The 27,665-nt window shown below is 41.2% G+C and overlaps 1 protein-coding gene across 2 annotated transcripts in view; it reads left to right on the top strand.

Moving 5' to 3' along the window:
- Positions 1 to 21,057, top strand: part of tekt3 (tektin 3) — a 31,698-nt gene extending 10,641 nt beyond the window's left edge. For both annotated transcript variants that reach the window (XM_063030769.1, XM_063030768.1), the window contains exons 5-8: positions 1,240 to 1,383; positions 2,067 to 2,289; positions 8,430 to 8,584; positions 18,666 to 21,057. In XM_063030769.1, the coding sequence (XP_062886839.1) occupies positions 1,240 to 1,383; positions 2,067 to 2,289; positions 8,430 to 8,584; positions 18,666 to 18,882 (739 nt within the window). In that variant the 3' untranslated portion in view covers positions 18,883 to 21,057. The remainder of the gene's footprint in view (positions 1 to 1,239; positions 1,384 to 2,066; positions 2,290 to 8,429; positions 8,585 to 18,665) is intronic.
- The last annotated feature ends 6,608 nt before the right edge of the window (positions 21,058 to 27,665 follow it).

The following is a 27,665-nucleotide window of genomic DNA, read 5'->3' as shown; positions in this document are numbered from 1 at the left end:
TCTGAAGTTGAGATTGGTCATAATCAATATGCCTATTGTACTATCATACAAATTAGTTTATGCAGATATGTCATATTATATTTTATTATTTTTGTCCAAGTGTCACCATCAAAACACAATATCCAATGTCTGCAGTTTGCTATTGTATTCAAATTTGTGGACATGCATAAAGCAAAATCAGAGACTGATGAAAATATTCAGTACGTAAGGCCCCATCTATACAGACAGAAACATTTTAGCTCAGTCATTTTTTTTGTTCTGCTGACAGATCTTCTGCTGTAATAGCAGATTGAACATGTTGACTATGGCTAGCACTTTTGAAGTCAATTGGTCATGTCTACTTAAGACTAAGACTTAGCTGTGGGCTGATGAACACCAGTAATTGCCTTCAAGGGGTGATGAATTAAGTAACAATTTCTAGGGGCTTACTTTTGTTGGGAAAAGGTTGATCTTCTGATCTGGTATGGGAACAGAGTCCCCACTGGTTTGGGTGAAGTCCAAATCTGGAGTTTGAGTTGAAGAGCTTTTGTTTTATTTCTAACCATTTCTTCGTATGTTAAAAGTTGTTTTAAATAACTTTTGACAGTTTGTTTAAGTTGTGGCAAATTTATCTGCAACATTTTATAAATCATTAGAGAATTCTTCAGCTTTGGCAGAAGAGATGCTCAGCAGCACACTGCCTGAGGTTTACTGAACACTGGCCTCACAGCTGCACTGCATGGGCTGAAGGATTTAGCAGTTTGCACCCCTCCCGGAGAAATGCGGATGGTCATGGCCCACAGGCACCAAGTCCAGGCAGATTGTCAAATATAACTTGTTTTGGAAGGTTAACTCCATCTCACCTGTTGAGTCCTTCTGGAATTTCTACTTTTATTTCCAATACTTCCAAGTTTTTTTTTTAATTTTCATAGAAAAGTAGGAAATCTTGCATCTTTTATGACTGTAAACTGAGGTAGGCTAAAATTGTGCATAAGGCAGCTGTGGATCCATTTCCGACTGTAGAAAGCACCTGATGCTTACTTTCACTGAAATCTATTGGAGTTAAATGGATCATACTGATAAAATGTCATCATCTTGAATCATTAACGCCATTTTTGACCTGGCGAATGTTACATGCTACTATTACATGCTGAATTTTACTGTTTTATTACAGAGTTCAGCATCGGTGGTATTTTGCTTTGGTAAAATTTTTCCCAATTTCAATTTTTACTGAAACAACAAGGTTGCTCATTTTTGCAGATCGAATAGAAATGCCCAGCATGAGCTGGAGCAGGATATCAATGATAAAAACGTAGCTTACAGAATTGATGGAAAGTGTCACCAACTACGAAACACATCTGATGGCATCGGTTACTACAGAGGGCTGGATCGTGTAGATGCTACGTAAGATAAAGCAATAATTTTGAGTTACTGAGTTGTTACCTTCTTTACTAAATAAATTCCATTTTCTTTTTTGGATAAACTTAACTACGAATTTTTGCATGACTGTACATTTGTGGCACCTAAGCACCAAAATGCATACATTTTATGATGACTAGCAGAAAGAATATTCACTTGTATTCTTGTAACCATAACATCTCTTTGTAACTGACCATGGACAAATATCTCAAAGAGAACATTAGTGTGAAAGAATAGGGAGAATTCAATCAAATTGACTGGAAAAGGAAGGGAAGGAGCGGGGAAATTTGATAAGCAGCTCCTTGGTTCCTGTGCTTCTATCAATATTTTTATCTGATTTACTGCATAATAGCAGTGAGTCATGTTCAGCTCTTAATGCAAAATCTAATGCATCTTAATTCATTATCATAATAATTTAACAATGAGATTTAAAAAATTATCTTAAAATTTCTTCAAAATATGTAATATTAGGAATCCAACGATAGTAAGCTGTTCACCTATGATAACAGCAAAGATTATACAGTAAGATGGAAAAAATCTTTGGAAGCAAAATACAAAGAATTGACAAAGATTGGTGTTCTAAGTGATTGGTGAGTTTCTAGTAACCAATAAAGATCAATAGGTAGAATCTACTTGCAGTCATTTTAATGTGTTTTTATTTCAAACAGAATTTCAGTTCCAGAGTCTTGGGCCAAATTCACAGATAATAACATTTTGCGATCACAGAGTGAACGGGTCTCTTCTGCTAAAGTTCGGGATGATATAGAAAATCTCCTAAATTCAACAGCCAGTGAGATGTGGAACCAGTTCAATGCTCTAAATGTATCACTGACAAACCGCATCTCAGAGACCAGTGATGCCAAAAATAAGTTGCAGATACATCTTGCTAAGGTAAACTGATGCTTTGGGTTAATAATTCTGATAACAGTCACTAATTATTCAATTTCATGGAGTAAAGTTAAGATTTGTAAAAGCATTTTTGCATTATGTCCTAAAGAGTATATGGGCAATTATGTGGTTATGTCATGGTCAGGTCCGTGAAGTCTCTATTCCGGTTCACGGTCTAGTCCATCGACCCTTGCTCCAGGTTTTCCTGTCTACCCTGTTTCTGTTCTTGTTGAGCTCTAATTGAGGCAGCTGATGCTCGTTGGGGCTGGCTGCATAAATACCTTCAGAGACCAGGGTGTGGCTGCTGGATTGTTCTTGTCCTTACTCCTTGTATCCCTTCCCCTGCCTTCTGTTCCTGGCCTGAAGCCCTGCCTTGTCTTGCTGGTAACTCTCGCCTCGCCTGAAGTTCTCGTTTCGCCTTGCAAGCCTGAAGCCCTGCCTTGTCTTGCCGGTAACTCTCGCCTTGCCTGAAGTTCTGTCTTGCCTTGCATTGCCTGAAGCCTTGCCTTGTCTTGCTGTCTTGTCCTGGAGCCACCCCATACCTAGCTCCCTTCCAGTCCCTTGCCTCCGTCAGGTAAGCCAGGCCATCTTACCATTACCTGCAGTTGGTTCTGTCCCTTCCTGTCCCTTGCCTCCATCGGGTGGAGAACCCTGCCCTGCGCAGGAGAACCGCACCCTGCCCAGGTGGAGCCTGCCTAGCCTCAAGCCTGAAGACTCCAGCCTCCTGCCTAGCCTCAAGCCTCCTACCAAGCCTTGTCTCTAGCCTCTAGCCTCAAGCCTGAAGACTCCAGCCTCGTCCTGCCTGCCTGCCAAGCCTCGTCTCCAGCCTCTTGCCTCTTGCCAAGCCTCGCCTCTAGCCTCAAGCCTGAAGACTCCAGCCTTGTCTGCCTGCCTGCCAAGCCTCGTCCTTGCCTAGTTCTGGGGTCCGAGCCAGAGGCAAGACCCAGGTACTGGGTCCTTGTCCAGTCTCTGGCTCGGAGTCCAAGCCCGGGCTCCTAGCTCTCTTGTCCAGCCCTGTTCCGGGTTCCCGGTTTTTGTGTCCATGTCCTTGCCCTCAGCCTGTATCCCAGTCCTATCCCTAATACTTCAGTGTCTGTGTCTTGCACTTGGGTCCATTCCTTATGACAGGTTAATATTTGCTTATATAAATATATCATTACTTTTGTGAAACAAAAAGTCTTTAGACATTTACTAGCTGAAGTGTAATGGGTGGCTTTTATTTGAGTTTCATGAAAAGTTTGTGTTCCTGGGTGCCAATATCTCCGAGGATCTATGCTGGGCTCAAAATATTGATGCAATTATAAAGAAGGCATGGCGGCAGCCATAGGAGTTTGAGGAAAATTGGTATGTCACCAATGACACTCACAATTTTTTACAGAGGTACTGTGAAGACCATTCTAACTGGTTAGATTACCATCTGGTATGGAGAGGCCACTGCACAGGATCAGAAAAAGCTGCTGAAGGTTGCAAACTCAGCCAGCTCCATCATAGGCATGAGTCTCCCCAGCACCGAGGACACCTACGAAAGGCGATGCCTCAGAAAGGTGGCATCCATCATTAAGGACCCTTATCACGCTGGGCATATACCCTCTTTTCATTGTTCATCAAGAGAAAGGTACAGGAGCCTGAGGATACACACTCAACCTCCACCATCAAATTTCTGAATAGACAATTCACTACTCCCCTCTCTTTTTGCACCTCGTATATAATTATATATATATATAAAAATAAAATTAAACACAGTGGATTAATTGGTTAATTAGGACACATCAGAACCAGTACATTTTGGCCCAATTAAGCGGCTGCCCCAGTTAGCCGAAGTTTCATGGAAATAGTTAGGAAGGTATAAAAAAGACAAACTACTGTTTAACTGAGTAACACATTATGTATTTAAATGAAATACAAAATAAATTAGAATATTGCTATTGCTGCTTTAGTACTAGAAAACTGTGTGTAGTTCCTAATAGTTATTGACGGAGGAATTCATACAATGTACGCTGCCATGTCCAGGGATGGGTAGCTCCTCTGGTGAGCGGCTTGTTGTGTCCATCCTGGAATATCTTCAAAATTCTTAACTTGTTGAAGTAGTGAAGTCATTTTATTTTCACTCCCGACCATTTCTGACATCTTCAAGCCTGAATGCTTGAAACTGTGCTGAGCAAAACAGGTATGAATTGCCTTATTCCTTTTTTCATGCCATTATTGACAAAAAGCACTGCTATTTAAGCATAAACATTCACAACTGATGCTATTTAAAAGCTATTCCTTCTAAGCATAACGTAGTGCCTACTGACCACCCAAGTTCACAAGATTGACGATAGTTAAAAGCTGGCACCAGTCTCCTGTCCCAATAAAGCGGCATAGCGTCCCAAATAAACGAAGGGAATCCCGCTGTTTTCTTGATTAGTTTTCGTTCTTTTAGAGCTGTCCCAAATAAGCAGCTGCCCTGATTAACTGATAGACCAATTAACCAGAATCCACTGTATATATTTATTGTATTGCAATGTACTGCTGCAAAACAACAAATTTCACCACATGTGCCAGTGATAATAAACCTGATTCTGTTTTCTGAGAACATATCCCTTTCATAAATCAAGGAATGGTAGTATTTACACATCAGGGTGTCATCTGATTGGGAGGGTAACTCACATGAGTTCTGCTGCCTGTATCTATTGTTCAAAAAGTTCAAAGTAAATTTATTATCGAAGTACATGTGGGAGCAGGATGGGGATACGTTTCTACCAAAGGAGGTGTAAGATGCTGCTTCGCTCTACAAGACTGAAGGTCACCCTTGGGCAACATGTACCACCTGCTTGGTCCCCCAGTCAGGGTCTCATGGACCACGGGAGCAGGCGGAGGAAGGTCGGATGAGCAGCTGGTGCATATCATGTCCTGGTTATGCGACCACTGACACCAGACAATCTCTGAAGAGTATTGAAAATGGCTGGGGTCACCTGTCTTGTAAAGACCTGCTCAGAAGAAGGCAATGGCAAACTACTACTTCTGGAAAATTTGTCAAGAATAATTATGATCATAGGACACGGCACATAATGATCATGATGGCATATATGTCATCATGTACAACCCTGAGATTCATTTCCTTGTGGACAAGCTCAATAAATCTATAGAATAATAACCATAACAGAATCAATGAAAGACCAGGCCAATTTGGGCGTTCGACCAGAGTGCAGAAGACAACAAACTATGTAAATATAAAAAAGAGAAAAGTAGTAATAAGTAAATAAGTAATAAATATTGAGAACATGAGACAAAATGTTCTTGAAAATGAGTCCATTGGTTGTGGGAACATTTCATTGATGGGGCAAGTGAGTTTAAGTGAAGTTATCCCCTTTGGTTCAAGAGCCTGATGGTTGAGGAGTAATAACTGTTCCTGAACCTGATGATGTGAGATCTGAGGCTCCTGTAACTTCATCCTGATGGCAGCAGAAGGAAGTGAGAATACCTTGGGTGGTGAGAATCCCTGATGATGGATGCTACTTTCCTGCGACAGCATTTCATGCAGATGTGCTCAGTGGTGGGGAATGCTTTTACTGCAATGGACTGATAAAGTACCCACTACTTTTTGTCGGATTTTCCATTCAAGAACATTGGTGTTTCCATACCAGGCTGTAATGCAGCCAGTCAATTTAGTCTCCACCACAGATTTGTAGCAGTTTGTCAAAGTTTTAGATGTGATGACAAATCTCCGCAAACTCCTAAGAAAGTAGCAGAACTGCCGTGGTTTCGTTGTAATTGCATCTAAGAGGAAAAGTTTAGTTTTGGCAGGTTATGTTCGAAAGTACTTAGAATCTGCTATATTGTAGATGGTAGGCCTTGCATCCTCAGAGTGCAGCAGTGTCTTGAATGAATGATAATTGTGGTAGATGAGCTGCCAATCGAGGGATGATCTGACCTTCTTTAAATTTTTTAGGAGCCTCAATTATCGAAGGCAATGGTGCATATCAGAGAACTTAACTGTGAAGGTTTTGGAGTTGAGTCATGCATAATTAGTAGGCTCTGAACAGCTTTTATAGCATAGTACTTATGTGGCTGTTTTAGTTACGTTTATGGTCAGTGGTGACCCGCAAGTTATGGGCTGTAGGGATTCAACAATAATAATTTGAGTAAGCGTGGTTAGATTCTCTGTCACAGTAGATGATTGCACCCTGGCAACAGTATCACTTTGCTTATCTGTCTAAATCTGAATGCAGATAGGGGCTACTTCCTCATTTGAGAAGTTGTGAATACTGCCCAGTTTTCAACTAACAACCGACTTCTGACATTGGATGGAGGAATTGTCAATGATGTAGCAGCTAAACGTTGCTGACCTTAGAACGTTGGCCTGAGGTATTTGTGGAATTCTGTCTGGTGGCTAACATGATTAGCTTAGGGGAGTAGGATTGATCTGTGAGCCAATGTAGATATAGTATGCCAAAATTATTTCAGTCTATATCGTAAGAAGAAAACTGCAGTTATTTTTCATTTGAACAAATTAAGACTCCAATAAATGGATTTCTACTGACTTTTAGTTTTATTGGGATTCCATGATAATGACAATGTACTTTAGTATCAGATGTCTGACATTGCAAAACATCTCAATCATGTGCCCTGTGTCCTGTATAGGGAATTACCTGGACATCCCTGTAGATGTCACAGTTTCCAGAACTAGGAAGGTCATAAACTGGTGTTGCCAAATTCCACCCTCTGGCTGCCAGCTGCCAGCTGCCATTGTGCTAAGGTACTAGATTACTTGTACAGTAAAACAGGGCACTACGTATTACCACAGACATCCTAGTTCTCAGCTGAGATGTCTTCTCTCTGAACCTGTAACAGGATAAACTGATTCTGCTGCTGGGAGAAAAATAGATTTATTATTTATTTCAATTACGCTCAGTATTTAGATTCGCTTCCTCAAGTATTAAACATTTCACAATGGTAAACCTATTTTTTGTTAACAATTTTGTTTAATTTTTAACAGGTTTCAAATGTTGTACCTTCATGATTTTAACTTATTTATCTCTGCATGAAGTCTCATGTTTGTTCACCTTTTAACTTTGCTTATAGAGTTTGTCACAGCATTGCATCCTTTTTATTAAGCATGTTTGTGCTTCTAGGAGTCTTGTTAGTCTTGACAACAGCCTTGGCTCTCAGATCATATTTGGAATGGAACCTTTCAATACCACACTGTGCAATGTGGCAATTTATATCTCCAAGTATCTAGGGGAGATATTGAGAATCTAGTTCTCAAGATAGTATTTATAAAAATTGTTTGTAAATAAAATTAAATCAATTGACATGAGATAGCTTGGTCCTGAAAAGTTTCAACTCAAAGATGAACTGGGAGACATTATTACCAACGCTGGTACAGACGCAGAAAGTTTTTAAGAAAAAATAATGGAATGCAATGAGGAGCAACTCCTGCAAACAAAGTTAAAGCATTGCAAAGTAAATTCCTGAGATTATAAAGCATGAAGGAACATTAAAGAGAAGTATTATTTTGTCTCTCTCATCATCTTTTAGTCTGTGGAAGTTGTCCCAATAATGTTTAATAGTACTAACTGAACATTGAAAGTATGGGAAACACGACATTTGGAACTGGCCTGCATATGTTTTTCCAATGAAAGTTATTTTACTGCAGTAGAGATGGCTGTATTACATATTTGTTAAAAATAGCTACAGATTATTTACCCACTGTGACCAGTATATACGTGGGTATTGACCTATTACTCTAACATTAACCCTGCAACAACTTTGCGCTTTGATAACCTCACAAATTTAGAAAGGAGATGGTATATATGTAGAGAAAAAAGAATGTAATCACCCATTATATTGACCTGTAGATTGCCTATCTAAAGTATGAGCAGATGCAAATATAGAACAATGTAGCCCCAAGGTTAGCTGGAGATTATTTCTCGAAAATATTGTGAAAGCTAAATTGCAGACAAAAACGGTAGTTTTTCCTAGAGATGAAAAAACTACTGTTGTGATTTTGTTGTGTTTTACTGCTGATAAAATCAATAAGCCAGGTGCTATGGTTTCTGAATACATGTTCTCCTGATGCAATGTAAAAGCAGCTAGTCCCAGCAAATGATGAAGGATCACATAAACGATTTCTCTCCTGTATGTTTGCTCTGGCTTTATAGACTCTTCAAGAGATCTTCCAAACTGAACTGACCATTGAGAGCATCAAACGAGCAATCAGAGGTAAGGAAGGACCTCTGAAGGTAGCTCAAACTCGTCTCGAGGAACGTACACGGAGACCAAATGTGGAGCTCTGCCGAGATCCAGTTCAAATTCAGTAAGTGAAGAAAGAACGTTTCAACGTGCAGTATACATGTGAGCTGAAGAGCAAACACAGTGAATAAAATAATGCTTTTTCTTGAAAGGAATCTGTTACCCCACAAAGTCTCTTTTCCTCTCATTGGCAATATAACTACCAAGGATACAAACTGACAAATATTAAACACAGACAGATGCCTACAGATCCATTCAGCTTGACCTGTACTCAGGAAGCCTTACACAACATAACCCATATAAACACCACGGCACAAAGCCGTGTAATCTTTTTGAGGAATTTTTATTTCGTAAAAAGATGAATTGTTTTTTTTTGGCGTGTGCCTGCGTGTGTGCGAGTCTGTGCGTCTGCGTGCGTACGCGTCGGTGCATGTGCGACTGCGTGTCTGTGCGTACGTCCGTGATGATGTCTTTTTCATGGCTTTTTACAAGTCGCTGAGCAAGAGAGACTGTGTGGTGCGCCACTTCTCACACGGACATTTTCACAGACATTTATTTTACGAGGACCAATTGGAATGAAAAAATGTTACAACACTGAAGAGGGGCTTATTAGAGCTGTTAAGTTAGTCCTGCACCCTTGCTCTGCTCCTGTGGCCCTGTTAATTGCTCTGCCTTCAAGGATTGTCCGATTTTCTTTGACTGTTGCTCTTCAATCACTTCTCACCACTGCCGAAAACCTTGTACATCATATCACAAGTCCAACTCCTCTTGTCACTTTTTTTTTGGAAAATGTCCTTGAATCTTTGTCCTGGGATAAATTTTCAGATATTAGCATTAATTTTTTTCTTGTTTAATATGTTTTTAATGCTAACATTTTTTATGATTTAAACGTCACTATCATACCTCCTCTTTACCTTTCATGTTCTCATATTACAGCTGTTCCCATCTCTACGCATAGCTGTCTAATCAAGGTTCATTTCAATAAATTTCTACCTGTTATGAGGGTTCGTAAACCCTTCTAAATAGTGGCGCTGAGAACTGATCACACTGCTTCTGAGACCTAACCAGTGTTTTATAAGGATCAGACCGAAGGGAATCCAACATTTATCTCAGATACCAAAAGGTCATATTAGCCCCATGTTCCAATACAGGACTGCTTCCCCTTGATTTCAATCTCAGCCAGAATTACTGTAAGTCCAGTGAAAATCTGGGTAGAACAGTGGTGTAGCAGTTAGCGTAACACTGTTACAGCACCATAGACATGGGAAATCTGAAGTGAACAGAAAATGCTGGGCACGAGGAAATCTGCAGATGCTGGAAATGCTTATCAAGTTAGCATCTGTGGAAAGAGAAACAGAGTTGGTGTTTCAAGTCAAGGACCCTTCGCTGGAACTGGGGAAGATATATATCAAGTTACTTTTAAGAACATCTCTGATAGAATTGCCATGGTGTTAAGTCATAATGATTATCTGGACAATGGGGACAGTGACCTTAAATTTTTGTATATCACCTGGAGTGGAAAGTGATGATGGGGTTATTACATTTCTCGGCTTACTGGGGGCAGAGAGGATAGACAAAAGCCAGCAGATAAAGCATGAGGGAATGAGAACAGCAAGAAGGAATATAAAAGTTGTATGTTGCAGGGCTGTGGAGAGAGAAAATTGAGCTAATATTGCAGACAGAAAACATAACAGAAATCACCAGTCTGGATATAGGCAGAAAAAGTTGGTTACCAGAAGCTATAGAATTTGGTATTGAACTTCCAGTCTCAGTATCAAATTCGACTACTATCCTTCCAATAGCAACCATGGCAAAGTTTTCTAAGATGAAATAGTTATTTGGAATTCATCTTGCAAGCAGTACCCATTTCTAACTGCACTCCTCCCTTCCTCACCCTCATGTCAACTTACAGATCACCAATCAGCTCAGGCTCCTGCCTCACCACTCTCCCTCCCTCACTTAACCTGGCCATCCCTCCTCTCCACTCTCAGTCCTGATAAAGGGTTTTGACCTGTGATGTTGATAATTCCTTTCCTTCCGCAGATGCTGATAGTCCTGTAGATTGTTTGTTGCTGCAGATTCCAGCATCTGTAGTCTCTTGTGTTTCTCGTTCTACATTTCTGTTTTTCATTGGTGAGAGAAAAATGCCTAAAATATGTGGTGTTTATGAAAATTGATAACTCCTGGACCAGAATATGATTACAGAGTGTCTGAATTTCTCTGGAAATTTAACCGGGAACTTCTTGCTGCAAATCATGCTTGTAGAGAACAAATGCACACATAATGATTTCATTTGCATACAGTGCTTTCCCAGTGCACCGGTGCAGCATCAAAACAAAGACATTACATTTATGCTTCAAGCCTCGTGCACCACGAAATGTTTACAACCAAAATGGTCATGGATGCACCCAACTTTGACCTAGGTGCTGATGTCAAAAGTGAATGGGCTATTGTAAGCTAATCAATTCTGTTAGAATAGTTGTTCTACACAAATCTTACTTTGTAAGCCTCAGCCAAAGTCTAGTCCCATACCCTTTGGAGAAGTGTAGGTCTAACAAAGCTCTGATGTGATTATTGCATGGTGTATTGTTCTCTAAGTACAACCTAAAACTTTATATGTAATGGCCCTGGGTCATTCTGGGTTCTTACACTATAACAACCACTTCTACGCACAGAGTCCATGAAAATTCAAGATTTAATCTGCTCAAGCGTACAACAACACTGCACCTTTCTAAGTTAAACACAATTTGCCAAACATGAGGTAACTATCCTAATACATCAAGATCTGCTTGTAATGACCAACTTTCCATGATTGGCTCCCTCATGATATAGATAACTTCACCAGTTAGTGCACATGCTTTTAATTAAATTAATAGATAACAGATTTCAGAAAGGCAGTTCACAATGACCATCATAAGGAGTATTGGAGTAGAAGATTAAGCATATCCCATAGATAAATCATTTAAAATGTCCAAACACTAAATCTGATGGAGAGATGTTGGTAACCAGCCACTGTTGAAATCCAAGTCCTTTAATAACTAATTCTCAGGCCTCTGTCAGTCAGAGTTGACCATGGATATTGCATCCTAGCTGTCTAGATACACAAGCCTGGGCAGTACGATATGGAGAGTAAGCTGTTGCCCGTGTAGCAAGCTCCCCCTCTCCACTCATCTGATGAACCCAAAGGAATGGCAGAGACCGATACAAGTTTGATACCAGCAGCATTGCAGGAAATGACAGTCAGCAGTGAACTCAATGTAGGGCTGCCTTAGGGACTTCAGCTTGGGAATTTTCCCTTGGCGTTTACTCCTGAACCCTTCCCTATGAATGGGTATAGCTGCAAGGCAGCGAAGGTTTGAGGTCAGTTTTCCTTCTCCTACACGAGCTGCCGACAACAACTGAAGAGGCCCATCTGCCCATAGCGACTGGTTTTAAGGCGCAAGTAACCAGCCTTTGTCCCTTTTAATTACATCATATGTACAAGCATAACACTAACTTTCAATCCACTATGTCTGTCGGCTACTAATTTCATATAATTCTATCAAATTTCAAACACTTTTCAGAGGCACTGCCCAATGATGTTGCAAGGTTCACCATCATGAACTAATCACATGACCTCCTCAAAAAAATTAACCTTATTGATTAGTGATTACCTTTTCTAGCCATACAGAACATGCGATTTTCTGCATCACCGTAAAAAGTATTGGCCGCATTCATAAGCCTTTAAAACTGGAATAAAAAAATTCTGACAGGCAATTGAGTTACAAGAACCATAAAGCAACTTCGATCTGTTCATTGTCTCGTTCTCCCCCCCCCCACTTACATTATTAATTTACTAAAGGAAAACCTCCATATCATTACCTAGGTGATGTCATTATTAATTTACTTACATCAATTATGCCGTATAAATAGAAAACAATTTATGAGGACACTCAGATTATGAGGACAGTCAGTCCTTGTTTATTGTCATTTAGAAATGCATGCATTAAAATATGATACAGTGTTCTTCCAGAAAGATATCACAGAAACACAGGATAAACCAAGACAAAAGCTGACAAAACTACATAATTATAACATATAGTTACAACAGTGCAAAGTAATACTGTAATTTGATAAAGAGCAGTCATGGGCACGGTAAAAAAATGTCTCAAGTCCTGATAGTCCCATCATCTCACACAGATGGTAGAAGGGAGAAACTCTCCCTGCCATGAACTCCAAGCGCTGCAAACTTGCCGATGCATTGGAAGCACCTGACCGCAGCCGACCCTGAGTCCATCCGAAAACTTCAAACCTCCAACCAGCCCTCCGACACCGAGCACCGAGCACCATCTCTGCCGAGCGCTTCGACCCCAACCCGGCCGCCGAACAACAAGCAAAGCTGAGGACTCGGGGCCTTCCCCTCCGGAGATTCTGGATCACACAGTAGCAGTGGCAGCAAAGCAGGCATTTCAGAAGTTTTACAGATGTTCCTCCGTGCCCTCACGTCTTTCTCCATCAAATCAGGGTTGTGCATGGCACCCTACTTGACAGATAACAGATATCATTCACCAGAGTGGCCGCTGCGAGCTGCGTCGCGCCGCCGTCTTCTCCTCCCACCTTACAATAAAATGGCTTACGTAGTTCAAAAGGGTAGAATAGAATAGTTCTTCAATACAGGTCTATGTTTGAAGGTACTTTTGCATGCTTTACATAGATCACATGAAGAAATCTCCCTTTAGTAACCCTCAATAGGATTTCGAATGTCATTCGTTAATAGTACAATCAGGAGAGATGAATTGCATCATCAGTTGGACAACACTGCCTTCAGGCAGTGACACCACCTCTTTGGCCAGAGTGCAAACTCATTAGGGCCTGATATTCTAATGGGTGTGATCACTTTTATTACCAGTTGTCATGCAGGGCTGCTGGGCGAGGAGCCTAGCAGGAGCAGTGAAGCAAGGAGTGAGCGAAGACCCTATGGTAGCACAAGTTGTGCAGCAGTGGCTGTCAGACTCGGCTACAAATTTCATACTGAGTATGTTGGCACAATCACCCACAATCAATAATGTAGAAATATTCTAATTAGACTTCCAGAAATTTAGTCATATTTACAAAGGAAAGGATGTCCATCATTTTTTAACCAAGCAAGTTAAATATTCTTCAAACTACTTAATGGTGCATTGATTATAAAAGACACATTTCAGAGATGAGTCAGATCATACCCTATTATGCATGCTTTTGTAGCAGCTCAGAGTTATTATTGCTCAACTGGTTCGGTGTGGGTGTGAAGTGTAATTAACTTAAGGAGAGGAAGAGTCAATCAGTAATAGCATACTACATAATCTGATATTTTGCAGTTCTGTTCATTCATTGAACAGAGGTTTAAAATGCAATTCTTATCTTTCTAGACTTTCCTTGTACCTTTAAAATTAATCCCTCAGAGAGAGAATATCACCATGAGATGCAATTGGGTTGCATTCCAAATTCTTCCTGATGTTGTCGTCTAAGCCGCTGAAAACTGCTGATCACCCCTTGTTCAATCCCTTCCGACCTATGTTCGTGACACTTCTCACGCTCTTAAACTTTTCGATGATTTTAAGTTCCCTGGCCCCCACCGCTTTATTTTCACCATGGATGTCCAGTCCTTATATACTTCCATCCCCCATCAGGAAGGTCTCAAAGCTCTACGCTTCTTTTTGGATTCCAGACCTAATCAGTTCCCCTCTACCACCACTCTGCTCCGTCTAGCGGAATTAGTCCTTACTCTTAATAATTTCTCCTTTTGCTCCTCCCATTTCCTCCAAACTAAAGGTGTAGCTATGGGCACCCGTATGGGTCCTAGCTATGCCTGCCTTTTTGTTGGCTTTGTGGAACAATCTATGTTCCGTGCCTATTCTGGTATCTGTCCCCCACTTTTCCTTCGCTACATCGACGACTGCATTGGCGCTGCTTCCTGCACGCATGCAGAACTCGTTGACTTTATTAACTTTGCCTCCAACTTTCACCCTGCCCTCAAGTTTACCTGGTCCATTTCCGACACCTCCCTCCCCTTTCTAGATCTTTCTGTCTCTGTCTCTGGAGACAGCTTATCCACTGATGTCTACTATAAGCCTACTGACTCTCACAGCTATCTGGACTATTCCTCTTCTCACCCTGTCTCTTGCAAAAACGCCATCCACTTCTCGCAATTCCTCCGTCTCCGCCGCATCTGCTCTCAGGATGAGGCTTTTCATTCTAGGACGAGGGAGATGTCTTCATTTTTTAAAGAAAGGGGCTTCCCTTCCTCCACTATCAACTCTGCTCTTAAACGCATCTCCCCCATTTCACGTACATCTGCTCTCACTCCATCCTCCCACCACCCCACTAGGAATAGGGTTCCCCTGGTCCTCACCTACCACCCCACCAGCCTCCGGGTCCAACATATTATTCTCCGTAACTTCCGCCACCTCCAACGGGATCCCACCACTAAGCACATCTTTCCCTCCCCCCCTCTCTCTGCATTCCGCAGGGATCGCTCCCTACACAACTCCCTTGTCCATTCGTCCCCCCCATCCCTCCCCACTGATCTCCCTCCTGGCACTTATCCGTGTAAGCGGAACAAGTGCTACACATGCCCTTACACTTCCTCCCTTACCACCATTCAGGGCCCCAAACAGTCCTTCCAGGTGAGGCATCACTTCACCTGTGAGTCGACTGGGGTGATATACTGCGTCCGGTGCTCCCGATGTGGCCTTTTATATATTGGTGAGACCCGACGCAGACTGGGAGACCGCTTTGCTGAACATCTACGCTCTGTCCGCCAGAGAAAGCAGGATCTCCCAGTGGCCACACATTTTAATTCCACATCCCATTCCCATTCTGACATGTCTATCCACGGCCTCCTCTACTGTAAAGATGAAGCCACACTCAGGTTGGAGGAACAACACCTTATATTCCGTCTGGGTAGCCTCCAACCTGATGGCATGAACATTGACTTCTCTAACTTCCGCTAGGCCCCACCTCCCCCTCGTACCCCATCTGTTACTCATTTTTATGCACACATTCTTTCTCTCACTCTCCTTTTTCTCCCTCTGTCCCTCTGAATATACCTCTTGCCCATCCTCTGGGTCACCCCCCCCCGTCTTTCTTCCCGGACCTCCTGTCCCATGATCCTCTCGTATCCCCTTCTGCCTATCACCTGTCCAGCTCTCGGCTCTATCCCTCCCCCTCCTGTCTTCTCCTATCATTTTGCATCTCCCCCTCCCCCTCCAGCTTTCAAATCCCTTACTCGCTCTTCCTTCAGTTAGTCCTGACGAAGGGTCTCAGCCTGAAACGTCGACTGCGCCTCTTCCTATAGATGCTGCTTGGCCTGCTGCGTTCACCAGCAACTTTGATGTGTGTTGCTTGAATTTCCAGCATCTGCAGAATTCCTGTTGTTGACGTTTACTTAAACAGGTCATTCAAGTAAAAATCAACGTGGCCATTTATAAACTGACTTATAAAGCTCGGCAACTAGAAAGTAACTTTCCTGAAATCCACTCTCTCATTCTCTTTATTTCTTATCTTACTTAGCTGTTTACCTAGGTGATAGTAGTTCTTGTGTGAGTTTATGCAATAAATATCAGCAAGCTCTTTGATTTCGAGTTTGATTGCCTCTCAAAGTTCTTACTTTAAAGATTTGTATTAAGTGCAGTGCAATATCAAGCAAGAGCTCTAATTTGATTGCTTCCTCTTCCTTCATAGTGTCTAGACAAATATGGAACCCATACTGCCATCCTGGTAGAGATCTCTTGTTAGTGAGGCGATACCTTAGTGGAACGGTTAGCACAACACTTTACAGCAGCAGCTGTAAGATCGGGGTTCAAATCCTGCTGCTATCTGTGACAAGCGTTCATGTTCTCCTGCATAGTTTCCTCTGGCAGCCCCATTTCCCCCCACATTCCAAAGATGTATGGTTAGGTTTAGTGAATTGTCGGCATGCTATGTTGGCAAAGGGAATGTGGAAACCATTGCAAGCTGCCCAGTGCAATACTTGCTGATTGAATTTGATGCAAGCAACACATTTCACTGTATGTTTCAATGCTTATTTGGCAAAACTAATCTTAGACCATGGACAGAGAATCAAATATTAGACCTTTCTCCCTCTCATTGTTTCATGCCATACTGAATAGTACATTTTCCAGCAAGATGCTGGGGTTGCTTTGTTGATCTGTTCAAAACACCTATCAGAATTATTGTTACAAGGCATTTGTGGTACACCACAAAGGGATTTACTTTGAGTCAAAGTGCTGTTCACCCTTCATTAGTGACATCAGAATTCCTTCTCTGACTCATCTATTAAAATGTACTTATAGGTGTCTAATCATTGGTAAATTGCTCCCTAATAACTACATAAATCCTGAGCTTCCGCGCCACCTGGCAGCTTCCTCCCATGGTTTTAAGCAGCCTGGCTTTGGCCCCATTGTGTAATCTTGAGACATCGGTTTGTTACTGAGTCCATTGTGAAGTGTTTATTGTAAAAACGTGGAAATGGTATGAAGGTGATACAACTGCAATGTAGCTGTAACAAACATAGAAACTGTTGCTATGAACACAGCAACCTGGCAGTTTTTCAAAATATTTCATACATGGCATGTCCACAAAAGACTGAAGCCTGACTGAACTTTAAAAGAAATATTTCTACTTGGCATGCAAATGATCCTTAATGACAACGCTGAGAGACTCCCTTGTTTAGTGAAACTAGTTCCCTGTTTAGACAGCTATCTTCCAAACACTGTCTGGAGGTGAAAATATACAGCATGGGACATAAGGAAAGGAAAAGAATACCTTCAAATAGTTCATTAAATTCATTGGGGTAAGGCATCTTCAGCTTCGCCTTTAATATCTGAAAATATTTTTTATGACATAAAATGTTGTAAACATTAAAATACTCTCTGATATTATTATTTGAGAATTACTTTGTGCTTTTATTTTCCACTTTGACCAACAGACAAGTAATAAATGAAGGACACAAAGGATAGTAAATATGAGAGCATACCTTATGAGTTCCTCAGACCATGAAATCTCTACTGTTGTTAGTATATTCTGTAACTTTAAACCGTGCAATGAACATGCATGGTATTTGGCTTCATCTGGATGGAGAGCAAATGAGGTTTATCAGAATCCAAAAAACATGCTAAATTTTACATATCGATGCACTCAGAACTACGACAAGATAACTCTTAAATATACTGAACAGCCCATAACTTTTATTATTTTACTTGAAATAAATTTTGATAGAATTAAGTTAAAGCATTGACTTAGTGTGCAACAGAAAAGAACTTTTTTTTTCTATGAAAAGCTTTCAGTGATGATAAACTGAAAACTGACCACTTGTGATAAAGTTCTTTTTCTAACCTTTTTCTTTTTCTAACATTGAAAATCCATTTCAATATTTATTATCCAGAGTCTTGCTTTCTTTTGTTCTTTGCTTGCCTGTTCAGGACAACCTGTCTTTTATCTTAAGTGCTCTGTATGTGATAAAAGTTATAGCCAGGTTAATGCTGAAGGACTAGAGAAATCGCAAATGCAAGAAATCTGAAGTATAACAGAAAGTGTAATAAATATTCAGCATCTTTAGAGAGAGAAAAACAGGTTTTGATATTACAGGTCAACAAGCCTGCATTGATTTTAGCTCTGTCTGTTCATATTAGTTTACATTTCTGTGACCATAAAAGTTGAAAGAGGTTTCAATGAAATACATTGTTGGTGATAAATAGAATGGATCTTCTTGCTTGCAGTAACTGAGCTGACCTTGAAATGTGATTCATTTCGTATAAGATTTCTTCACTTATTTTCATCTATATGGTTATGGAATATTTCTTCTTGCAAAAATTATGAAGATTTTTCCAGCGTTTTATAGTCACAACTGAAGTTCATGATTGAAATGGGAGTACTATTCATGCACAATAATTGGAAGGATGACAAAACTGTGAATAAAAATGAAATAGTATTCACAGTGCACTTCAATCAGGACAAGAAATACAAACGTAAATAACAGATGTCATAGCAATGATAAGCAACTGACAAATAATATAGAAAATGTTGGAAAGAAAGAAATACTTTCACTACAATATCCAATTTTTGAAATTTCAAATTAATATTAGAGGCAATTTTGTCATCATTATTTTCTTTATCTTTTATCATAGTCTTGTTAATGAAGTTCGGGAGCTCGATACGACCATCCAGACCTTGCAGCGGAGGTTAAAAGATGCTGAAGATACTCTACAAATGTTGGTACAAACAAAATCGACCTTAGAATATGATCTTTCTGTAAAAGCAAACTCACTTTTTATTGATCAGGAAAAATGCATGGGAATGCGTAAGAATTTTCCAAGTACTCCAAGACTGGTTGGATACACATGAAGATTGAATCAGTACTTACTTTATTTTACACTGAATGAAATTTACTATGCATCATCGTGAGTACAATGGCTTATAATCATATTTAGACTGCTGCCCTGGTGTGGGAACTTGCAGTAGGTCCTTACTGAGTTTCAAAGCGGTGTAACTCACAATTGCAGATATCACTGAGTAATGATCTTTTGACAAAATAGAAACTAAAATTCAACATCAACACTGAATTGTTTTCTTTATGGGTGCTCCATATCTCATAGATTAAATCTTTTAAAGGAATATTGGTACAATGTAATCAGCTCACCTGGATTATTTCACACAAGTTGCTGATCACCTTTGATTTTTACGCAAAGCATACCAACCCCTTAAACAAATAATCATTGCTTTAATATAGATACCCGTTGTAGTTTTCACAGAAGTGTTGGATATATACTTGAAAGGAAGAATTTTGAAATTGGTCTCTTTTTTAACAATTGAATGGCCTCCTTTTGATTCTCTGTCCTTGCAGAAGCTTATAATAATCAAAAAACTATGCTGTGAAAACCATCTTCCCCTGTTTTACACTGTGACTGATGTCAATTGTTTGCTAGTGTTCAAAACAAGTTGGCTTCCTAAAGTGACTGCATTCTCATTATAGATTTGATGAAAAAACATTAACAATGTTAAGGTTGTTACAGTGTTTATCTTGCAACTTGTATCAAATACAAAATAAAACATTCATGATGGATTCTGAAAGCAATTCGTCACTATTGCCTGTAATTTTCGGTGTTAACTATACTGAGCTGATGTTGCTGAGGTAAACACTAGTAGTAAAGCTTCTATTGTATAGCACCAGGCAATGATTTATATGGTTGACGCCTCATATAAAAATGAAATTTATACATCACAAACTGCACCAGATTTTATTTTGACATTTCTGAGTTGGGTTAGAATTGATTAAATCCTGTGAAATTGTAATTAGGCATCTACAATGTTAATCAATTTTTAAAAAATCTACAGGTGCTAGATAGCTGGACAAAGACAGAAAAAGCTAGAAAAACTCAGCAGCACAGGCAAAGTCTGATGAAGGATCCCAGGCCTGAAATGATGACCATTTTTCTTTGCACTAATGCTGAGTTTTTCCAGCATATTTAGTTTCATTACGATAGAAATTCTTAACTTCCAACTTTACTGGTTCAACTCTCTGATCTGAGTGTTTTTTTCATTCATTTAGGGCACAGACACTTATAAAATTATGTATAAGTTAATTGTTGATGGGCATTTCTCTGATTAAATTCCATATTTACTCGACTTCCATTCTTAGCTGGATCAGCTACAGACTATAATTCCAATACAATAAACACAAGAAACATTGCAGATGCTTGAAGTCTTGAGCAACACACACAAAAATGCTGGAGGAACTCAGTAAGTAAGACAGTAAATATTGGGGGGAATAAACTTTTCGGGCCTAGTCCCTTCATCAGGACTGTACTATTCCAGTCAGCCTGTTCCTCTTGTAGTTTAAATTCATTAATGGGCTTTAACCCCCGCTGTCTTTGTGACATCAAGTTGTATTAAAATCTATTCCACTCCTCCTTTTCTCCATTTCTGGCCTTTAGTGAACTCTCAGAGGCCACTTTATTAGGTTCACCTGTACACCTGCTCATTAATAGAAATATGTAATCAGCCAATCATGTGGTAGCAACTCAATGCATAAAAGCATGCGGCTGTGGTCTTGAGGTTCAGTTGTTGTTCAGACCAAGCATCAGAATGGGGAAGAAATGTGATCTAAGTGACTTTGACTGTGGAATGATTGTTGGTGCTAGATGGGTAGTTTGAGTATCTCAGAAGCTGCTGATCTCCTGGGATTTTTATGCACACCAGTCTCTGGAGTTTGCAGAGAATGTTTGAGAAACAAAAAAACATCTAGTTAGCAGCAGGTCTGTGGGGAAAGATGCCTTGTTAGTGAGAGAGGTCAGAGAAGAATGGCCAGACTAGTTCAAGCTGACAGAAAGGTGACAGCATTTTCATATGACGTAATTTGACCATTTCCAAACTTATTTTACTTCTCTGTAATGTTGGTTGAGAGGAACGGAGTCGTCGACACTACGATTTTTCATTTCTCCCATTTTTTACGATGTTAAAACAGCCCAGGTCTTTTTTTTTTCAGTTTAGTTGATTAATTCTGTTTAGATTAGTTTTTTGGGGGGAGGGTTATTATATTTTTTTTCCTTTTTCACGATTTTTGTCTAGATATTTCTCTTTGTTCTGTATTATTCATTGGTATCCTATATGATTGGGAGTTTCGTCAATTAAGTATTTTAAGGTTTTATAATTACTCATGTTAATTATAACAATGTATTCCCAATAACTTTGTATTACTATTATGTTATGTTTATATTTTATGAAACTAATAAAAAGATTGAAAAAGAAAGGAAGGTGACAGTAACTCATGGTTTACAACAACAGTGTGCAGAAGAGCATTTCTGAATACACGACACTTCATACCTTGAACTGGAAGGGCTACAGCAGCAGAACACCATGGACACATACTCAGTGACACTTTTATTAGGTCAAGGAGATACGTAATAAAGTGGCCATTGTGTGTATAGTCTGTCATTATTGGCAATTAGATCTCTTAACTGTCTATGTTTATACTCCTGAGTTCCTTCATCAAAGGTCCATCTCCTTCTCTTCCTTAATATCTTCCTCATAATCACCTTTCCATATGTTCTCTAATGATTCCCTTCTGTAGCTTAACATTCTTTGTTGTCTGAATACATTCTGTGAAGTGCTTTGGGATGGTAAGTACACCAAATTAGAGAATGTTTTAGAGAATGAAGCAAAAGACTGCTATCATATGACAGCGATATCCTAGCATCTATTTCACAATCAATAAGGATAGATGGCAAAATTTGTGGCTATGATTATTCTCAACAATTGACTCCTTATACACTCATGACTGTGTGGCCAAAATCTGTTGTAACTCCATCTACAAGTTCTCAGATGGCACCTCTGTAGTTGACTGGATCTCAGTCAATGAGGCAGAGTATACAAAGGAGATGGGAGAGCTAGTGCAACATGTACAAGATTCTGGAGGAACTCAACAGGTCAGGCAGCATCTGTAGAGGGAAATAAGCACTCATTGGCTCATTATCTTGAAGATATTGTTGTTGCTGGTCTTGTTACAGGATTTAAACGTTTTTAAATTCCTAAATCCAAAATGCAATGCTTAATAACTGACCAGAAATGAGGAAAGTTGGGATAGACAAGCTTAAGTCTGGAGGGTGCTCAAATAGAGGTTTGTTATAATTTGGAGGACAGAGGAGAGTAAATGACTGAGGAGATTATTAAGCAGGGTAAAAGAAACTATTAAAGAGACATTGATAGGATGCAGAAGTGGGCTGAGAAGTGGCAGATGGAGTTCAACCCGGAGAAGTGTGAGGTGGTACACTTTGGAAGGACAAACTCCAAGGCAGAGTACAAAGTAAATGGCAGGATACTTGGTAGTGTGGAAGAGCAGAGGGATCTCGGGGTACATGTCCACAGATCCCTGAAAGTTGCCTCACAGGTGGATAGGGTAGTTAAGAAAGCTTATGGGGTGTTAGCTTTCATAAGTCAAGGGATAGAGTTTAAGAGTCGCGATGTAATGATGCAGCTCTATAAAACTCTGGTTAGGCCACACTTGGAGTATTGTGTCCAGTTCTGGTCACCTCTCTATAGGAAGGATGTGGAAGCATTGGAAAGGGTACAGAGGAGATTTACCAGGATGCTGCCTGGTTTAGAAAGTATGCATTATGATCAGAGATTAAGGGAGCTAGGGCTTTACTCTTTGGAGAGAAGGAGGATGAGAGGAGACATGATAGAGGTATACAAGATGATAAGAGGAATAGATAGAGTGGATAGCCAGCGCCTCTTCCCCAGGGCACCACTGCTCAATACAAGAGGACATGGCTTTAAGGTAAGGGGTGGGAAGTTCAAGGGGGATAATATAGGAAGGTTTTTTACTCAGAGAGTGGTTGGTGCGTGGAATGCACTGCCTGAGTCAGTGGTGGAGGCAGATACACTAGTGAAGTTTAAGAGACTACTAGACAGGTATATGGAGGAATTTAAGGTGGGGCTTATATGGGAGGCAGGGTTTGAGGGTTGGCACAACATTGTGGGCTGAAGGGCCTGTACTGTGCTGTACTATTCTATGTTCTATAAAGACATTAGATCAATGGAATATCCAGTTAGAAGAGAATGAATGTTAATTTTCTTTATTCTTTAATTTCCAACAGAGGGATTTGGAGGGTAAAAGAACTTCAGATCCTGGGAATGTGAGATATATAAGTTTAAATTGCTGATTATCTGAAACTGATAAAATACTTACAAAACGCAACTGCTGAAACATTAGAGCATTCATAGAGCTGAAAGTCTCTTCGAGCAGGGCTTTGCAAGAGAATAAAGAGCCTCTTGAACCTGCTAAAGCCATTCTTATTAGAGAAATGGGCAGGGGTCTACAACTGAAGCTATCCATTGAATCCTCACCAATGGATTGGGTTTCCCTGGGCTCAAGAGGAGGGGAGGTCCCAAACACTACCTTGTTTCTGCATTGCTTGAAGTTTGCCCCATTGGTGACTCCTGTCCCTGGTTTAGAGATTATAATTCAGGCCTAATATGAAGTGATGATTCCCAATCACTTTAAGAGCACTCACCATGAAGGAGGAGCATGCAAGTAAGTCTGTGCTTATCACTTGCTTCTAAAATGTGGTGAAGCATGGAATTTGGAATTTGCAGCATTTAGGCACACAATGCCTTGCACGCCATTCCATTTCCCCACATCCTTTAGAAGGTAGTAAGAGTCCAGTCTGCAGTAATTTAAATGCATGTCATAAAGTCAGACTCGTAGAATCAAACACAAGGAATTCTGCAGATGCTGGAAATTCAGGCAACACAGATCAAAGTTGCTGGTGAACGCAGCAGGCCAGGCAGCATCTCTAGGAAGAGGTACAGTCGACGTTTCGGGCCGAGACCCTTCGTCAGGACTAACTGAAGAAAGAGCTAGTAAGAGATTTAAAAGTGGGAGAGGGAGGGGGAGATCCAAAATGACAGGAGAAGACAGGAGGGGGAGGGATGGAGCCAACAGCTGGACAGTTGATTGGCAAAAGGGGTATGAGAGGATCATGGGACAGGATGCCCAGGGAGAAGGAAAAGGGGGGGGGGAAGCCCAGAGGATGGGCAAGGGGTATAGTCAGAGGGACAGAGGGAGAAAAAGGAGAGAGAGAGAAAGAATGTGTGTATATAAATAATGGATGGAGTACGAGGGGGAGGTGGGCCATTAGCGGAAGTTAGAGAAGTCAATGTTCATGCCATCAGGTTGGAGGCTACCCAGATAGAATATAAGGTGTTGTTCCTCTAACCTGAGTGTGGCTTCATCTTTACAGTAGAGGAGGCCGTGGATAGACATGTCAGAATGGGAATGGGATGTGGAATTAAAATGTGTGGCCACTGGGAGATCCTGCTTTCTCTGGCGGACAGAGCATAGGTGTTCAGCAAAGCGATCTCCCGGTCTGCATCAGGTCTTGCCAATATATAGAAGGCCACATCGGGAGCACCGGACGCAGTATATAATCCCAGCCGACTCACAGGTGAAGTGTCGCCTCACCTGGAAGGACTGTCTGGTGTCCTGAATGGTGGTAAGGGAGGAAGTGTAAGGGCATGTGTAGCACTTGTTCTGCTTACAAGGATAAGTGCCAGGAGGGAGATCAGTGGAGAGGGATGGGGGGGACGAATGGACAAGGGACTCACGTAGGGAGCGATCCTTGCGGAAAGTGGGGGGGGGAGGGAAAGATGTGCTTAGTGGTGGGATCCCGTTGGAGGTGGCGGAAGTTATGGAGAATAATATGTTGGACCCGAAGGCTGGTGGGGTGGTAGGTGAGGACCAGGGGAACCCTATTCCTAGTGGGGTGGCGGGAGGATGGAGTGAGATCAGATGTGCGTGAAATGGGGGAGATGCGTTTGAGAGCAGAGTTGATGGTGGAGGAAGGGAAGCCCCTTTTTCTCCCTTTGTCCCTCTGACTATACCCCTTGCCTATCCTCTGGACTTTCCCCCCCCTCCCCCTTTTCCTTCTCCCTGGGCCTCCTGTCCCATGATCCTCTCATACCCCTTTTGCCAATCACCTGTCCAGCTCTTGGCTCCATCCCTCCCCCTCCTGTCTTCTCCTACCATTTTGGATCTCCCCCTCCCCCTCCAACTTTCAAATCCCTTACTCACTCTTTCTTCAGTTAGTCCTGACGAAGGGTCTCGGCCTGAAACGTCGACTGTACTTCTTCCTAGAGATGCTGCCTGGCCTGCTGCGTTCACCAGCAACTTTGATGTGTGTTGCTCGTAGAATCATATAGCACAGAAATAAGCCCTTCAAGTCCAATTGCTCCAGGCCAACCAAGGTTCCCATCTAAGCTGTTCACCTGTGATTAGCTCATATACCTTTCTCAACCACTTCCTGTGGCAGCTCATTCTGATCACCCTCTGGGGTAAAATGTCGCCCCTGAACCTCCTATTAAATCTATCCTCCTCTCGCCAATCCTGGAAAATGGACTATACACATTGACCCTATCTAAATCCCTCTATGAACCCCCAACATGTATATATAAATAGAGTCACATTACAAGGTAACAGAGTCTTCAGTCAATTAGGTCTGTGTTAGTCATCAAGCACTTATTGCCACTAATCCAATACCAAAGCCGATTTTATGTTCCTCACATCTCTAACAATTCCCCACAGATTCTATCACAGCCCTACACTGATGGTGGCCATAAATCTATAGCATGCACATATTTGGAATGTGAAGGCTGGGTCTGGTGGGCAACCTGAGCCACTGGACGAAACCACTGGCGGTCACAGTGCGAACATGCAAACTTCACGCGGACAGCACCAGAGGTCAGGGTTGAACCCAGGTTCCTGGAGGTGTGAGGCAGCAGCTCTATCAGCTGTGTGTCATTGTGTTGTGTGAGAACTCCCAGTCCATTGACTGCTGTAAGTACAGAGTTTCATATATTTAGCACAGATACAGTAATTTAAAAAATAATAATTTTGTCTCACATAAAGTACAAATGAGCAAAATGTAATCCTCACTGTTTTGCAGTGGTGCAGCACCTGTGAAGTATTATACAGTAATGTTCAATAGTTCCACTTAAAATCAGAGAATGTATCTTGTTCTTCACAGACACCCACAGAAACAGGAGAGTTCCTCAATGAATGAGTGACTGTAAAAACTTTAGAACCTCAAAGTCCCCCACTCCTGCCTCCCATGCACAAGTATCAACCCAGCAAATAAAGCATCAGCACCATCCACCCACCAAACAAGCATTAGCAAAGACCCCAAGATAGACCATGATCAGCAGTGCAACAGAAACTAATCAATCTCCGGACAATTCAACATACCACAGGCTCTCTCTCTCTCCCTAATAAAGGCTCAGAGAGGTGTCACCCTCTTACAGCGAGTGAGGAGACCAACAGAGACAAATTGCTGGCTTTTTTTCCGAGTTCAGCAAACTCTCCCCCACCAATGAGATAAAGAGAGTGCGATCCGAGTACAGAGCCCCCGACAGCTGATCCACTTTTCCCCATGTTCCATTTTCTCCCGCGATGCTTCAGTTGTTGGCACCAGCATAGAATCAGCTTGTGCACAGGGTCGCAGAGCTTCAGAACCCTGAAGGCGCGCTCGTCTTCTAGACCGCGTACCTGCGATATCGAAAAGCAGCCGATCCGTGAGCCCCAGATGTGGGTTCCATCAACACAATGAACGAAAGTTTGAATGTAAGTCTAGGTCAGGATCTTCAACAGAACCCCATCCACCTTGAAAAGGAAAAATGATAGAAATTAAGCTGTTCCTGCAGATGAGCTCAAAGAAGTCGCAGTCGAGAGCCATGGTATGAATTTTACATATCGTACATTGTACATATGAATTTTACTTAACTCCGAAGCTAATGACTCCAGGACAAGTTTGAGGAGCTTCATGAGCTCAGGAAACTCAGTGTGGAGGTCGGAGCTAAATGCAACAGTTAAGTACCTTTGCATCATAATTTGAAGGTCAGGATGTGTGGTAATGCTTTCTTTCAATCCCTTGAGTAAACCTGTTTCCATCCTAGCATTGGCTTCAGTCCCAAACCTTTCTACAATCCAAACTGTGCCCCCAACCATTAGAGTAATCCATGAACTTCCATTTTACCATGTCTCATGATAGACTTTTTTCTAGTTCATCCATAATCTTCTCCTGCTGCTTCCCTGCTTCCCAGATGTGGTCCAACAGCACAAGTCTCACAACTCCTATTCAGGATGGCAGCTAATCAAAGAATGGAGGGAAAAATCAAGGTACTGCCATTAAAATTAAATAGGAGCTCCACATCAAGTGTATTTGCAGAATTTCCAACCACTGCAACCATATTCCCACTCTCTAACTCCCAATGACATAATATCTACCTTCTGCTGGTCGTTCCAGAAGCTTGCAAAACGTCACTCAAAAATTTGTTTCTCTCAGCCTCTGTCTCTCAATTTAAACTTTTGTTCAACGCTGAAGTCAAATTATCTTTAAATGTGGAAAATCCCTAAACTCCTTCCTCACCTTTTGGTTTAGTTTTCAGTTGAAAGCAGTGCCTTAAACTGGACTATGATTCCACAGATGGTGGAAGCCTGAAGGCACTCAGTAAAGGAAACACTGCAAAGAGTGATAGGGAGAGGTCCACCTTGAATAATTAGAAAACAAACATTGCTGTACGATATGCCTGATACATGCAGCACACAAGATGCCTGGAAAAAAAAAGTTCTGTAA

The sequence above is a fragment of the Mobula hypostoma genome, chromosome 22 (genome assembly GCF_963921235.1).
Source record: "Mobula hypostoma chromosome 22, sMobHyp1.1, whole genome shotgun sequence".
In the NCBI taxonomy this organism is placed as follows: Eukaryota; Metazoa; Chordata; class Chondrichthyes; order Myliobatiformes; family Myliobatidae; genus Mobula; species Mobula hypostoma.
The sequence above is the reverse complement of the archived record's forward strand: the minus strand, read 5'-3'. Positions and strand labels throughout refer to the sequence as shown.